The 17,743-nt window shown below is 35.6% G+C and overlaps 1 protein-coding gene across 27 annotated transcripts in view; it reads right to left on the reverse strand.

Annotated features, from left to right (window-relative positions):
• The window catches only part of CAMK2D (calcium/calmodulin dependent protein kinase II delta), a 319,504-nt gene that overhangs the window by 197,894 nt on the left and 103,867 nt on the right, over nucleotides 1-17,743 (reverse strand). For all 27 annotated transcript variants that reach the window (XM_063603579.1, XM_057302147.2, XM_024928504.4 and 24 more), the window contains exon 3: nucleotides 13,329-13,388. In XM_063603579.1, the coding sequence (XP_063459649.1) occupies nucleotides 13,329-13,388 (60 nt within the window). The remainder of the gene's footprint in view (nucleotides 1-13,328; nucleotides 13,389-17,743) is intronic.

Below are 17,743 nucleotides of genomic sequence, written 5' to 3' on the forward strand. Positions count from 1 at the left end.
TGGGCACGTTCATATGCTCTCACTATCCCATACATGTAGATGACTCAAAACATATATTCATACTCTCTACAGCTCTATGTGGTATCCCACATGCAAGTCAGATGGGATATACACAAATGAAAGTAGCTGAGCCAACAAAAGATACATGTTTGGGAAAGGCACAAGGGACCGGTAAGAAGTGAGCTTTACTTTAGTGGACAGAATGGGGGGGGACAAGCACCCTAGAAATAAGTGCTCAACCACAGTTAGGTGGTGATGGAGTTGCTACAGATGTTATGTTGCTTTTTCAGAAGATACTTTGAGCACCCAACTTGACTGCTCTTGACTCAGCAGCATTCAGTCTTAGTCTAAGAAAGATGATCGCAGTCACAGCCAAATATTTCCATCCTGAAGAGGATGCTCACATGGTAAGAAGCTTATATCTTCTGCCAAAAAGTGAAAGATCAGGGGTTTGGGTAGTGGCATTTGCGACTTCTAGTCTTCCTTTTTTGTCCATGGTCCCCCATAATGGAAATGTTCCAATCCTTAAAAAAATAATGTTTTCAAATCAGTGAAATTTCTAATTTCTCCCAATGTGTTTTCCTCCTTTGTTGCCTATTGTCAGTTAAAGGGATCAACATCTCTCTAGTCACGCAAACTAGAAACCTCAGAGAAACCTCTTAGCCCATCTGCCACAAGTTAATTGTTGCTCAAGATCTGATTCCACAGCAACATCTTTGGTAGCTTTGCCCTCCTTGCCATCCCTGATCCCATTGCTGTGGTTGAGGAACTCATCATGCCTTACACCTACATTCACTCCAGAGACTTTCAGATGCTCTTTCAACACCAATTTTTCCTGACACCACATAATTATGCTTATTACTACTAAATCTGTCCTAAAAAACTGATATAATCATGAGTCAACTAAATAAATCTTAAATTAATTCTTTATTTTCTCCAGATTAAAAATCAAATTCCTTCCCAGACTCTCCATTATTATTCTCAATCAACTTTTATTTCTGACACACATACATAATAACGCCAATCATTACAGGTTTTCAGTCATTCAAGTGCGACAAAGACTTTTAACTCTATTTTTTCTTTTGTGGGCCTGTCTTTCTATAATGCTCTTCAGTCCAATCCCTACAACTTTATGGCAAAATTCTGTTCACCATCCAATATATTTCAGTTAAGATTCTTAGCTTGTATGTTGGTGCTCCCATGGCACCTTATTAGTAGTTTCATTATAGTATATAATCACACTATATTTCAGTTGCATATATAATTATTTGTCCTTTAAAATTGTGAACTCTTTTTGGTCAAGGAATATGTCTCATTCATCTTTGTAGTCTACCAGTACTTTAGCTACAACAGAGTTAGCGCTATTCAACTCAATCAAGCTTAACCATTAGAAATGGAAGACAACTGGCCAGGCGTGGTGGCTCATGCCTGTAATCCCAGTACTTTGGGAGGCCAAGGTGGGCAGATCACCTGAGATCAGGAGTTTGAGACCAGCCTGGCCAACATGGCGAAACCCTGTCCCTACTAAAAATACAAAAATTAGCTGTGTGTGGTGGCACGTGCCTGTAATCCCAGCTACTCAGGAGGCTGAGGCAGGAGAATAGCTTGAATGAACCCAGGAGGCAGAGGTTGCAGTGAGCCAAGATCATGCCACTGCCCTCCAGCCAGAGTGACAGAGTGAGACTTCAACTCAAACAAAGAAATAGAAGACAACTTCCAAATTATGTATAGTTTTATTTTTCTTATCTTTCATTTTACCTTTCCCCAGATTAATATAATTTTCTTTAATTCCAATGTCAAATGTGGACATAAAACTAATCTAATGATTGTTTAAGAAATTAGACGGCTGGGTGTGGTGGCTCATGCCTGTAATCCCAGCACTTTGGGAGGCTGAGGTGGGTGGATCACGAGGTCAGGAGTTCGAGACCAGCCTGGCCAACATGGTGAAACCCCATCTCTACTAAAAATACAAAAATAGCCAGGCATGGTGGTGCATGCCTGTAATCCCAGCTGCTCGGGAGGCTGAGGCAGGAGAATAGCTTGAACCTGGGAGGCAGAGGTTGCAGTGAGCCGAGATCGTGACACTGCACTCTAGCCTGGATGACAAGAGTGAAACTCTATCTCAAAAAAAAAAAAAAAGAAATTAGAGAAAAATATAATGGGTGGAAACAAATTAAATTAACATTTCATTCATTAAATTTTTCAAAAGATTTTGAAAAAACATTTCCAGATCTAATCAAAATATAATGGGATGTTTTATCACTTCAATTTGAAAGTGAGCATTTTGCTCTAAATGAAAAATAGATAAGACAAAGCATAGCATGTTTTTTGACAAATATCCAACACAAATTCATGTGAATATGCAAAACTGCCTATGCCTATGGAAATAATAATTATGGATGTCTCAAGGAAAGTGTTTACAAAATAATGAGATTCTGCACATGTATTAGTAAGTAATATCATTTTCTGAACAGAACAAGTGAAAGAAAAGACATCCTACACTTCAAAATAATGTGCTCATGAAACATACTGTTATCTTCTTTGGTGAACAACTTTGTATGCTACAAAAATTTTTCCTCTTATTCTATGCATTTGGTTAAAACACACAATAGCCCATCACTAAAAACTGAAAATAATCTTTGGAGACTGGATTATAAAAACTACTGAACTTCAACAGTGTGAGCAAAATCTTCTGTCATTTCATAGGATATGTTATAAATTACTACTGAAGTGAAAAACGTGAAAGAATATTTTAAGAGAATTCAAGTCATATCACTGTTTACTTTCCTTCAACATAGACCATTAGCCTTCTAAATTAAATAATAAAATTAACAAGTTATTTCAAACAATAACCTGACACGATCATAAATCCATGGTGAGCTCATTAGAGCTAGATATGATTTTGTTAAACTGATGTACTATAAATCAAATTCAGAGAGCAAACACTTCTACCTATGGAGCATTTTTAAAGAAAACAAATTCCTGTGTTCAAATGTGTAAATAATAAGAATATGAAGCTACCTTTTCTACTGTGGCAAATTCCTACCAAAGTAAACTGCAGCTAGGATAAAAAAGTGACAAAAAGAAATGCTATAATTGAACTCTAAAGTACACTTTCAAAAGTTATCTCAAACCCCTAAATTGGTATTCCTCTGTATACTCTAAGTAAGTTATAAGCAATGATTGTTTTAAAAAAATTGAGGGCTTATCTGATGTAAGAATTCATCATCACATTACTATCTGGTCCTGATTTCTTTTTCTACAATGTAAAGCATAGTTTTAAAATGTTTTGTCATACATTGTACAAATTATATTAATTACTATTGTTTCCTTAGCCTTCATTGTTTTCTGACAATTATTTTATTCATTTTCATGATCAGTACGAGAGAAAAGTAAAAAACTGTCTTGTACAGCGATAATAATTAATTCAGGGCCAGATGTGACCACCTAAAAGATGTAAAAGATAAGCCAGATTTTTTACCAAGATACTAAAAATTGTCATTAAAATATAATTAGTTCTATAATACCTATATTTTCCATAAGCATTTGAATAATAACGTCATGCTAATATTTCCCTCTGGAACAAGGACTAATAATAAATACTAAAATTAGATAATTTAAGCAAGGATTTTTTAATCAATGTTTATAAAATTTTAAAATTATTTTCTGCACTTATTAAAGAATAGTATGACTAATTCAGAGGTATACAGCAGTGATACAGTGCAGTATTGAAGAGCACAGATTGTCATGCCAGAATATGCAGGTTTGGATTCCAACTCCACCATTTACTAACTGCCTGATCTTGATTAAATTGTGTAACCTCTTTAGGCTTTAGATTCCTTGCCTGTAAAATGGAGACAAGAATGATATTTGTTTGTTATGAGAATTAAAATAACTAATGCATGGAAAACACTTTAGACCAGAGCCTGATAACACAGTTAATAGTTTTATCATTAGTTCTAGTGGTGAAGTTCTTTGGAATTCCAATCTAATTTTTTTTTCTAATTCGGCCTACTTCACATCTTAATACAAGCACTTACCATAGGCAAGTTTATTATCAATGCTACTGGAATAAAGGGAAAAGAGGAATGATTTTTAAGTGAATAAAAGGTGTTATCACTTCCCCAACTATCTTCTGGGCTCCCTAGCGACATGAGTTATTCTTCCCCATGGTGAGAAAAGGGAGTGGAGGTGGGATTCTGCACAACTCAAGCCCCAACAAAACAAAGTACTCCTCATGTTTGGGATTATTTTTCTTTCAAATTTCAGTTTAGGGCCGACTTCTGAGCTGAAGAAATTACTATAAACTTCCAATACCCTGTTAGGGGATTCTACCCTGAATGTAGTGGAGACAGGGCAAGATGGAAATCAAATAGGCTTAGTAGAATAAATCAGAACTATTTCAGTAAATATTATGCATTGATAGATCAAAGTGTAATCTATGTACTATAAGTAAGTCTAAAAATGAAACTATCCTTCATTTGTAACAGAAGGACTCTTTTTCTCCAGTTTCATGTATAAATCTACCTACTTCTAAATTAACTTAGTGAAGTGGCTTTTTCATTGATACATGGAAAAAAATATTTACAAAGAAACCAGTAACAAATGTACTCAGATTCAAATTCACCAATGGAAAAGATTTTGAAGCATTATCTTGAATATACAACTTTTATATCCAAATTTTGTCTTTTTAGTAAAATAAGCATTTACTTAAAAAGATGATAAATTTAACTTTCTACCAAGAATTATAAAGAATACATCACTGGCACCATATTGTATAAACAAAGAAAAAAAGGCTAAAACAGATTAGAATTTTTTGAACATATTTATTTGAAGAGAAAAATATATCGCTGTGCTGGTTCTCACATTTATTAAAAGAGAATAATCAATTTTGCAGACTGTTATATATTCTAAGAAGTAATTTGGCCTTCTCACCAAATAATCATAATAAAGAGCTGAGATTTAATCAAATAAGGTAAATATAAAATAAGATAATTTGTTTTTTGCTACTAAATAGTATTAAAATACTTTTTATCTATTAGAGAGTCACTAGAGAAAGTAGTTAACAAGAAAAATTACTTACTCTTGTTTGATTACAAACTACTGTAATTTTTAGGCAGAACCATCAATAAGGGAGAGGTCACAGAAAAAAACTGCAAGTGTCGCTTTCTTAGACTGTTGCTCAATTTCTGATGCCATTGAAAAAGACTTTTAATTGTCATTCATAAAACTATTAACTTTGTTTTCTCAGTAGATCAATTAACATTTACTCTGCATTAACTCTACTCTTCTTTCCTATGTGATTTTGTTTCAAAGGGTTCAAAAACTGGAATATTGGTACAATAAACACATAAGGCAATTTACTCATTTATAAGTAAATACTGGGCATATTTAAGAGAAATATTTAGTAAGCTTAACCTGTACAATGTGATTGTATTGGTTCCTTACAGAACCTGAGGAACCTAGAAGACAATTGCATGCAGAGAAGGATAAAAAGGCAAAATTTATGGTTAAAATCATCTGTTAAAAGACAAAAGAACAAACAAAAAATGACAGTTAATTTATTTCATAAAAATTTGAGGAATGGTATTTGAGCGAAAAATTTCTTGTGAAGACTAGGGAGATCTAAGATTGTGGTTAAAATATTACTTTTACAGGATGACATCATATCTCCAAGGTCAGCAAAAAGAAGAAACACTACGTGCTAAACGAAGTAATACACAGGTTGTGTGTTTTTCATCTCTTTTTAGATCTGGGTATGATCTTGGGCATATTACTTCACTACTTAAACCTTCAATTTGTAGAATCTAGGTTGGTCTTAGGTAATTCCTAAGAGCTCTTCCAGTTTTAAATTTTAGGAAAAGAAAATTATATAGATCCTAAATGCCATTATTACTCATAGGAATGGGAAACATGCTTTTATAGAAAGTAAAGGCTCTTATATATTCTTTAATCTCCACCTGTCAGCACATGAAATTTTATGTACTGTTATATATGTGAAACAATAAATCATCTTTAAGCAGAGCATCTTTCTTAAACACACTGGTTCTATACCAGGGCTAATATATATGGTAGGTAGCTGTAACTTATGCTGTCTAAAATGTAAAGGCTTTCTCTTCCTGTATTAATATTCAAAGTTTTTTAGTTAATGTTTATCTTATGTGAGGGGAGGAATCGATTTGAACCAAAAACAACCTCAAAACTCTCCTCAAAAGGGAACAAAAACATTGCTTTTTCAATCTTGCTGCTTCAAGTTAGGTTCCCTAAACATCGCCATCTCTTTAAAGAAGCAATCAACAATTTAGGTCTGGCAATATCATTAAAGAACTGTGACTTTGGACAAATCATATACATTTGGAAAATTTTAGCTTTCCTAAATATTAAAACAAAAAAATTAGAGTTTATGCTAGATAATGTATAGGATCTGCTGTTGCAATATTACAATTATCTGATTATGTGTAATACATATCATATATTATATACTATATGCAACATATATATCATATAGAATATATGATATTTGAAAGTTTCTGAAATATATTTCCCCATTGTTGAATATGCACATCTCAGAAAGATACTACTAAATGCTAAGAAATGAATTAATTGGTTACTACTTGGTAAGCAGTACCCCATAATAATGTACTCAACTGTTTATTTAAATTAATCGTCTTACAAAATATATTAACTCCTCACCAAAGTAAGACGCATTACCTCATTCTCTCTATTGATTCTTGGAAGGAAATAAAAAAGGCAAATATTTTCTCTGCTTTACAAAGAGAGGAACTAGAACTTGGTGAGTGGATGGGATTGTACAGCAGATCACAGAGCAGGCCAGCATCAGAAGGAGAATAAACTGTGGCCCAGTGAATCTATAGAGCTTTCCATTAACACTATGCCTCTTATTTTCTGTTACACTTCGTAGTTTATGAGTGAGTGTGTTTATGCATTTTGGGGTAGTGGGTAGGAAAGCCAGTAGAGAGGAGGTAATCACTGAGCTATGACGTGATCTAGAAAGGTTAATTCATTCACTGCACTAGGGGTTCCAGGGTATCACTAAAGACTAGATTCAAAAGGTTACATAGCTCTTCCATTTGCTCTCTAGCTGCTGAAGTTCATTAAGCCATATTATAATGGGAAACGCTTACCTTATAAAGATAGTGTTAATCTACAAATATAAATGTTGCTTCAAACTTTCGAAAAATTACCTTGCTCTTTCTAAAGTCTACACAAAATGTAAATACAAGTCTTTAGGGAATGGGATAACCCGGCAACAGAATTCATCATCCCATGAACTGCAAAGTTGTCTCAAATATTGATCTTTTCCCAAATAAAGGCCCATACATGAATATCTTCTCACTTGGGACAATCAGATAAGTCAGATCAAAGTTCTAATATTTTTTCTTTTCCTTTCCTGGCCCAGCTGTTTTTGGACTCTTATGGTTGAATTAAATGAATTTTTTTTCCTGTTTTCCTATTTTCTCTTTACCATTGTTTGTTATCTGAGCTTCACCATAACTTTAAATAAATTCCTCAAATCAAAGACCAAGAATAAAAACAGTATGAATATCAAATAATTTTGAGAATTTGGCTATCACCTCAAATATTTTATTTCAATACCTGAAAGGTATTTTTCTTTTACTTATTTGATACATATGTTGACATATAGCTCAGAATTTCTGGCTTACAACAAATTTGTTAATTCCTCAAAGAAAAATAAGCCCATTTTATTAAAATAAAAGGTGAACAGAATGATCAAACATTAACTAACCTAAGCACAAAGTAAGGTGTTCTCAAATTGCTTCAACATCTTAATGTCAGCTATAATCTTTCCAGTTTGAGGTTCAAACAAAAATTGCCTGGCTAGAGCACAGCAAAGATGGAGCTTCTTTAAAAACGGGCTGTACTCTACAATTTGTTGAGCCAAAAGATGCATGGTGCTTTCTTGGATCATGTGGACCACACCAAAGAGAGAACCAACCTGGCGCTGTTTAAATTCTTATCCAAGAAGATGTAGTTCAGGGGTACTAGGCTGATAAGACTAGATTCTGATATCCTGACTGAACGCTATTATCACTGATTGTGCTCATGTAATTAGGAAACCATTCTACACACAGCAGACACAGCAAAGCAGATTATGATACACTTTTGCTTAAAATCCCACTATTGGTTTCCCATTGCATGTAGAATGAAACCCAAACTCCCAAATCTGGTTAACGAAACCCTACTTGGTTAAATATCTACCTGCCCTGTTCAGTCACTCCCTTTCCCCCATGGCAGTCCATCTACTGGTTTCCCCACTTTTCCCCTAACAAGGAGGGCTCTCTGTGCCTGAAACTCTTTTCTCTTTTTCATGATGGCTTCCACGTGTCATTTAGATATCAGTTTAAATGTGACCTCCATAGATATATCTTGCCTGACAAAACGCTCTAAAGCAGTGACCAAGACTCTCTCCCTAACCAAACATCAGGCAGGTTCCTCTTTTCAACTAGATCTCATCCTTGGACAATGTCCCTAACCTTCCTAAGCCGGCCTAAATGAAGAATCCTACAAAGTGATTTCCCACCTTTGATATCTCATCAAGGTCTTCATCCTCTACCCTTAATGTCTAAGTCCTTGGCCTGCCTTTAGCAAGAATCTTGTTAGTCCAGTTCAGCAACTCCCTATCCTTAATGTCTCCTCTTAAAAATCTTCCATCCACTGACCCCCTCACTCTGCTCCTTGACTATAAATCCCCAGCTGTCATTGCTGTGTTTGGAATGAAGTTCAGTTCTTTCCTCAATTGCAATAGTACAAAATAAAATCTGTATCGGCTTTAACTGGTGTCTGGCTCTGTTTGTTTTTGATAGTAGCCACCCGGTCCCCTGGTATCAAATTACACTATTTTAATTCTCTGCATAGAACAAATCCTTATGACATTATTATGGTGTTTTGTTTATACACTAGGATGCAAAGCTTTGGGAAAAGAGGGGCATTGTCTCTCTCAATCACTGTTTCATCACCAGTGCATATAGCCTAGAACAAAGCTTGGCAATGGCTACACACTCAAGAAATTTTGTTGGGTGAGACCATTTTCATGATATATCTAAAGGGGTATGAAAATGCACACAAGAGAATGCTGAAAATTAGCATATATATAAGATTATAAAAAGGCAAAAATGAATAAATCAAATATTAAAAGTTGAGCCCTCAGGTTTCTTCTTTATACAATGTTGTATTTTCCAAATTTTCCACTAACAGTATTACTTTTAAAGTCAGAAAAACATAAAAAATAACACACGAAAAAAAGTAGTTTAATGAATCACCATTTTTAGTTGGTTTAAAATGTGTTTCTTTGGAAGAAACCTTTTGCTTGCTGCAAGTTTTCAAGATTATTGATTCTGTGCCAAGAGAAAGACACATTCAAATATAAAAATGAAACAAGCACATTTTCACAGGGGAAAAAATGGTCAAAAATAGTTATTTCCTTCCTCAAAGTTCTAAAGCCTAGCTGATTTTAAAACCAAGGAAATAATAAAATAGGGAAAAGGGAGAAGAGGATAAGAGTCTGGTATTACTTAGATATCACATTACCTATGTCAGGGAAATCAAGAGCAAATGCTGTTTTCCCTGTGTAATATGATTCAGTCATGATTGAGTACTAGTGATTCATGTGGTGCTGTTAACTAGTGCGATGATCGACAGGAACTGCAGTACTCTCCTCACAACCCTGGGTCAACTACTCTCCAATGCATTTGCAGATGTCCACTTATGGCATCTGTCTTTAAAACACTCCTCCTTTGTTGGCTGTTGCTTACTATTTTATGACAGTCACTGTTGTTATTGATGTTTTAAAATCGTTCTTTACATGAATAAACATAACACTGTCAGATTACATGTCATGGAGATTCATCAATTAAGGTAAGATAAAATGAAAAAGAACTCATCCCCTATTTCTCTCATTAGATAAAAAGCTTTGGTGGAATCTACTGACTTAGGGCCCTTATGCAGGCTATTGGTTCCCTCTGCCTACAATGTTTTTCGTTTGTTTGCTTGTTTGTTTTTCCCCCAGAGAGCCAAATGACTTCCTTCCTCCCATCTTTTAGGTCTGCATTCAAATGTATTTCACCTTCTCTATGAAATGGTCCTGACCAACTATTTAAAATTGGAATACCCCAACACCCAGTATTTCCCTCTCTGCTTCCTATTTTTCCTCAACAGTTATCACCATCTAATATCCAATGCTTTGTTTACTGCCTGTCTCCCCCAAAACTGCAAGCTCCATGAGGGCAGGGATATTGGTCTGTTTTGTTCCTACTATACACCTAGAAATGTAACTTGTTGAGTGAGTGAATGATTCAGGTGAATTTGCCAGTGTTATAATTTTTGAGATTATGTCTCATAAATTTAATCCATCTATGACTTACACCCTGAGATAAAGGATCACTCGAAATCTCTCTTGTGGTTAGAAATGGGTCCTAGGGTTCAAGGACCTAGAATTGTCACAGTTCCTTTTGTACTCCTGAAATCTTAAAAGGTTAAAGAAAACCTCCAGTGAGGTAACCAAGGAATTATGACATTTGGCTGTTATGGATCCTCGCAAAAAGATGTACACTGTGTCAGAAGGTGTTGACAATGCTATCTAGGACACAAAAGTTCAGAACTTTCCCCAGCATACTTTCTCTTTTTATAAGTTTAGTCTGTATGTAGTGTCAAAATGAAAAGAGTTCTTGTTTTAGCTTGGCAGTTTTTTGAATGTTTGACTTTGGTATCCTAGAGGAAACGGAGGAAACTAGTTTCATTATTCGCAAAAATTGAGTCTCATAGGCGGACCTGACACAAACCAAACCAAACCAAAACAAACAAATAACAACTTTCTGCACAGGAATTGCAAGTTCACTAAACAAAGATTTGATTTTATCTTAAACCTGAGCAAGAGAAGTAATCTTTGAACTATAGTGGTTCATTGCGTAATTTCTCTTTAGCCAATGTTACGGGCAAATGATGTCCTCCCCAAATTCCTATGTTGATATGCTAACCCTGATAGCACACTTCAGAATGTGACTGTATTATTTGCATATAGAGTGTCTAAAGGGGTAATTAGGTGAGAATGAGGTTATCAGTGTGGGCCCTAATCCAATATGACTGGTGTCCTTACAAGAACAAATGAGGACGCAGACATCATACAGAGGGAAGACCATGTGAAGACACAGTGAGACGACAGCCACCTACTTGCTTAGGAAGGAGGTCTCAGAAGAAACCAAACCTGACAACACCTTCATCTTAGATTTCTGGCTTCCAGAGCTATGAGAAAATTAATTTCTGTTGCTTAAGCCACCCAGTCTGTGGTACTCTCTTACTGGCAGTCTTAGCAAACCAATACAGCCAAACAAGAAATGCCATAAATTTTTGTCAGAGTAAAACGCTTCTAAAGAGGTAGATTTATATGTCAGAGTTGTTTTGTTCTCTCCTCAAACCAGAAGGTTCCTTTTAATCAGCTGGCAGTATGTTTTGTTCCTACTATACACCTAGAAATGTAACTTGTTGAGTGAGTGAATGATATAGGTGAATTTGCCAGTGTTACAATTTTTTTTACCCATAGCATCCATTCATTTAAGACCCTAAGATGCACCCACTAAGTGCAGGATACTAAAAACATCAAAGCAGGAATAGAAATTGAATGCTCCTACACATAAAATTAAAACACCTGTAAACTTTTCAGTGAAAGATTTTGCAAATTCTACATCACTGTTACCCCTTTTCTCACTGCTTCTAGATCAGAAATACTTAGGTTAACAATAAAATTGAGGGAGCTGGGACAGTAACATTTTTCCAAAATAATCAAACCTATTATCACAGAATCCAGTTTACACATATTTCTGAATTTACTTTTTCTTTCCTGTGTTTTTCTTGTTTCTTATATTCATCACATTTAAAAAATTTTGAAAAGTCATGCTATTTTATAATTCATGAGGGATAAATATTCTAAAGTCCTTTTACTATTTCTAGAATCAAATCAATAACTATAAGGTAAACTTTTTTGTTTTTGGAGACAAGGTCTCATTTTGTCACCCAGGCTGTCTGAAGTGCATGGCTCACTGCAGCCTCAACCTCCTGGGCTCAAGCAATCCTCCCACCTTAGCCTCTCTAGTACCTGGGACCATACATGCACACTACCACATCCAGCTAATTTTTTTAATAGTTTGTAGAGCTATGGTCTTGCCATATTGCCCAGGCTGGTCTCAAACTCCTAGGTTCAAGCGATCCTTCTGCCTCACCCCTCCAAAGTGCTGGGATTATAGGCGTAAGCCACCGCACCTGGCCTAAAGTAAACTTTCTACAGGATATATGGAATGTAATTTAGCTGACTAAAGTGATGACATAAATCCTGTCTTTCCATACTTCAGCAGCAGTAGCTGAACAATTCTTTTTTTTTCTTTTTTTTTTTTTGAGACAGAGTCTCGCTCTCTCGTCCCAGGCTGGAGTGCAGTGGCGCGATCTCGGCTCACTGCAAGCTCCGCCTCCCGGGTTCAAGCCATTCTCTGGCCTCAGCCTCCCGAGTAGCTGGGACTACAGGCGCCCGCCACCACGCCCGGATAATTTTTTTGTATTTTTAGTAGAGACGGGGTTTCATGTGTTAGCCAGGATGGTCTCCATTTCCTGACCTCGTGATCCACCCGCCTCGGCCTCCCAAAGTGCTGGGATTACAGGCATGAGCCACCGCGCCCGGCCTGTAGCTGAACAATTCTTAAAGACACATAAAAGCACTATTCAAATGAGACCTTATATTATTTTTTGAAGTGTTTATACATAATCACAACCTTTTGAAAAACTATATATCTAACTTTTCAAAAAATTGTTATACTTGTTTCATTTTTACCTTCACAACTATTTTCCCAATTAGGTAAAGGATTATTGTTTTCATTTTATACGACTCTACAGAAAGGACATTGAACTCATTAACATAGCAGACTCCAAATTATGTGGTTAAAATAAAGCTAATATAACCAGGGATTACCTAAATTTATTTATTTATTCTTTAAATTACACTCAGGTTTTCCACTGGTTGGTACACAACTTTCAGCACAACAGCAAACATACACTATTAATTAATTTAGTATCTTTGTTTCCACAAACTTAATTTTTCACATTTCTACTTCAAAGATTGCATCAAAAAACAAACAGCAAACACAGGAAAACTTTGAGGAATCAAATGTAACCAAGATTGAAAGTTAGGAACCTATTTTTTAAAAGTTATAAATATTCTAGATTATAAAATTAGCATTTTTATTGTGGTAAATAACATAAAATTTTAAATTAACATTTAAAAAACATTAAAAATACGTTCTCACCAATATTAGGGTGCTTCAAAAGACGGCAGATTCTAGCTTCTCTTTCTAGTTTCTGATGATCTGTTAAAAAAAAAACCAGAATAAGGCAAAAATAAAGCAAAAAATAATAAAACACAATAAACAGCATAACAAAATGACATAAGGCCTTTGCATTTACTTATCCTTTGATTTCATTTTGAAACAATGATAATTCAAATTTAGAATTAAGTGAATAGCACATAGTTCAACAATCTAATTTTATTTTTCACTGACTTGATGCTTGACGGAGTGCAGTATAGTACAGTGCTAGATTTAGACTTCGGGAAAATAGTGGAAATTGCACAAAACAATACTATTCTTTCTCATCTTTACATCAAGTATATATTATTGTAATAAGTTAAATAACCCAGTATAGACATACCAATTTAGAGCAGAGGATGCATATATGGAAATTGAATTGCTAATGGAATAAGTGCTAAGTCAGGTAATTATATTTTATCCCTAATGGAGAATGTTCTCTGTTCAGTCATATGTTCTGTTAACCATTCTCCTTACAATTGTTGGCTCAACTTCCTAGGTATATGATGCTCTTCCTAATATCAAAGATTTCCAAAAATCCCTAATTGCTTGCTCATCTTTACCTTTCTATGTTTCCCTAACCATTTCTTTGAAGAAACATGAACCACTATAGACTTGTGTTTTAAGAATTATCTTAATATTCTTCTTTGATTTTTTGGTGGAGGTACCTATAAACATAAATATAACCAAAATGACTCATCAAAACACAAAATAAATCATAGAGAGAGACAAAAACATGGTAGAAACACATGTTGCTGATAAGGGTAGCAGTGTATAGTGGTCATTAGTTGAAAACTTATACACAAAATATCTGATTTAAATCTTACAACCACCATCTTATATTGGCAATATTATCCCTATTTTAAAATACAAATGCCAGTAGTTTAACACCACTGCCTCGATTAATGCAAAGCCTCCAGCAATTTCATCCACTATTTCTTTTGCATTTATGATGCAACACATGTCAACACATATAAAAATGTCAACACTTCTTTAAATAAAAGGAAAATAATGTTTTAGTTTTAGTTTGGAAATAGTTTTGACCTTGAAGATCCCCTAAGAGAGTTTCTGGCACTCCCTGGGTCTGCAGACACACTCTGAAAACCACTGGTCTGTGCTATAATGAACTGTTGTATATAATGTATATAATGTAGATTTTTTTTGGCCATTTAGAAAAATATTTTAAACACGTATAGTGCTATTAATAACTCAAAGTGTCAAAAAACAGTGTCTTAATAAATCAGCCCAGCATTAGATAGGCTCTAACAGTGTATCTCCATTATATCTGGATTTCCAAATACAAAGATAGATACTCTCTGGACCTACCATTATCTAAAATTATACCTACTTCAAATAAATGTAAATTCTTCAAACTCCCTATCTTTTTAACAAGTACTTATTCTTAAGACAAGCTACTTCCAACTTATTTAGAAGTATGCAAGCAAACACAAAAAGTAAAGGTAGATTTTGAAAATGCCTCTAACAGCAATACCATAAATATTGCAAAGTGTTATACCTAAAGTATATGAAAGAGGCTGGGCACAGTAGCTCACCCCTGTAATCCCCGCACTTTGGTAGGCTGAGGCGGGTGGATTGCTTGAGGCCAGGAGTTCAAGACAAGCCTGGCCAACATGGCGAAATCTCATCTCTACCAAAAAAAACCACAAAAATTAGCCGGGTGTGGTGGTTGGCGCCTGTAATCCCAGCTACTCAGGAGGCTGAGGCAGAAGAATCACTTGAACCTGGGAGATGGATGTTGCAGTGAGCTGAGAACGTGCCGCTGCACTCCAGCCTGGGTGACAGCGGGAGGCTCCGTCTACAAATAATAATAATAATAATAATAATAATAATAATAAAGTATATGAAAGACATATACTTAAACAGAGATTTGAATTTTGTTATGGAGACAGGGATATGAAAATATATGTGCTGAACTATGTGATTTTTTTATATATATAAATCGTCTGAAAAATATATAATTACATTAAAATAAAGAATAAAAAGGAAGCAAAAGACCTTTACAGACAGTAAGTTCTACAGAGTTTTTGCTATAGAGATAAACACAACTATAAAAAAATTATCGTATGAGCTGAACTGTTGTTTCCCCATAAAATTCATATGAAGCCATCCTAATCTCCAGATCCCACAGAATGTGACTGTATTTGGAGATGGAATGTTTAAAGAGGTGACTGAGTTAAAATGAGGTCATTATTGTGGGCTCTAATCTAATATGACTGGTGTCCATATATGAAAAGGGGACTAGTGCACTGACACACACAGAAGGAAGATCACGTGAAGACATGAGGATAAGACAGGCATCTACAAGGCCAAGGAGAAAAGCCTCAGAAGAAATCAACGCTTCTGACACCTTCATCTTAGACTTCTGAGCCTCCAGAATTGTGAGAAAATAAATTTCTCACAATTGGCTATTTAAGCCACCTAGTCTGTTGTACTTTGTTGTGGTAGCCCTATCAAACTAATACATCTAATGTATCAGTTTTCTATTGTTATGTGTCCAACACCTCAAACTTAGAAGCTTAAAACAATGCATATGTATAATCTCACAGTTTCTGTGAGTCAGGAACCTGGGCATATCTTAACTGAGCCCTTTGCTTTAGGGTCTCTCACCAGGCTGCAATCAAGGTGTCAGCCATGGCTGGGGTCTCATCTGAAATCTTGACTGAGGAAGGATCTGCTTCCAAGCTGGCATAGTTGTTGGCAGTACTCAGTTCCTACAGGACTTGCTGAGGTAAGGGTCTGAGTTCCTAGCTAGCTGTTGGCTGGAGGATGCCCTCAGTTCCTTGCATGTGCCAATATGGCAACATGTTTCATCAAAGTCACCAAAGGGAAGAGTATGGTAAGCAAAAGGGCAGGTCACTATCTTATTTAGCCTAATCACAGAAGTGATATCCCATCATGTTTTCCATATTCAATTGGTTAGAAAAAAAAAACTAGGCTGGCCCAATTTCAATGTACAAGGGCATGAACAACAGGAGGCAGGATTATTAGGGCATCTTAGAATTTGTCTGCCACAGTAGATTTTTTTTTTTTTTTGAGACAGAGTTTTGCTCTTGTCAACCAGGCAGGAGTGCAATGGCACAATCTTGGTTCACTGCAACCTCCACCCCCCGGGTTCAAGCAATTCTCCTGCCTCAGCCTCCCAAGTAGCTGGGATTGCAGGCACCTGCCACCATGCCCAGCTAATTTTTGTATTTTTGGTAGACATGTGGTTTCACCATGTTGGCCAGGCTGGTTTCAAACTCCTGACCTCAGGTGATCCACCCTCCTCAGCCTCCCAAAGTGCTGGGATTATGGGCATGAGCCACCGTGCCCAGCCCACAGTAGACTTTATAACAATAGTACTGATGGGCTTTCTCTGAAAAGCAGCTTCACTTACTTTTCCTCCATATAATCACATAACTTAGTGATCTTCTATGAATCATAGGCATTCTGCACTCTCCCACTGGGACATGTTTTGACATCCCAAACATAATGATATAAGTAAATTCCAGTTTCCATTAAAACTAGAAATTAAAAATAATGAAAATGCATATCACCTGGTATGTTTCACATTTAACATCAAGTCCACAACCTGACTTTTAGAGAGAGTAGGCAGGTGAGGAGTGATTAAATACCTACTACAGTATTACCAAAAAGCACATTTCTGTATTTATCCTGCTACAGAGATGGATTACTTTTAAAGTCTCCTTTACTTTTAGTTCTGTCAGCAACAAAAACTACATATGCTACCTCATCATTCCCAGCTCTGACAACTACAGTGGCAAGCGGTAAAGACAGATTATAAAAGGCAAGACAGCCATAATACTGTTTGGCACCATTTGAAGATTTTCTTTTATTATCCACAGGCCCTGAAGCCAGTGTGGAACCAGCCTTATTTATCATTTAATATTTATTAAAGTCCTTGAACTATAATAGTTTGGCCTTATTATTCCTTTGAAGCTCAAGTCCATGATCTTATATGAATCAAAATATAACTCTTCAGGCTGTAATCTTGTCAGGTCTGATAAGGTACAAACTGTTAGTAATATATGGTTGAAGACCTGCCATATAAACAATGCCTTAAGGAAAATACATCATCATTTGGTTTTGACATGAAGTCAGCGGGGGAATAATATTACCAGTAGAAAGACTTTTGGATTTTAAAACATTTCTCAAGAATTTTGGTGAAATGTTGTTATAACATTGCTTCCCAGCTAAGATATATTTTAACTTACAAAATATTATATTTCAAATGAGGTGGAAAATGTGAATTCAGACCTAATGAAGTAAATCCTTGACTCCTGTTCCAAATCAAATTTTAATCTTTATGCAAAAGAATAAACCTGATCACAAATGCA

Source organism: Pan paniscus, chromosome 3, assembly GCF_029289425.2.
Source record: "Pan paniscus chromosome 3, NHGRI_mPanPan1-v2.0_pri, whole genome shotgun sequence".
NCBI classification, from domain to species: Eukaryota; Metazoa; Chordata; class Mammalia; order Primates; family Hominidae; genus Pan; species Pan paniscus.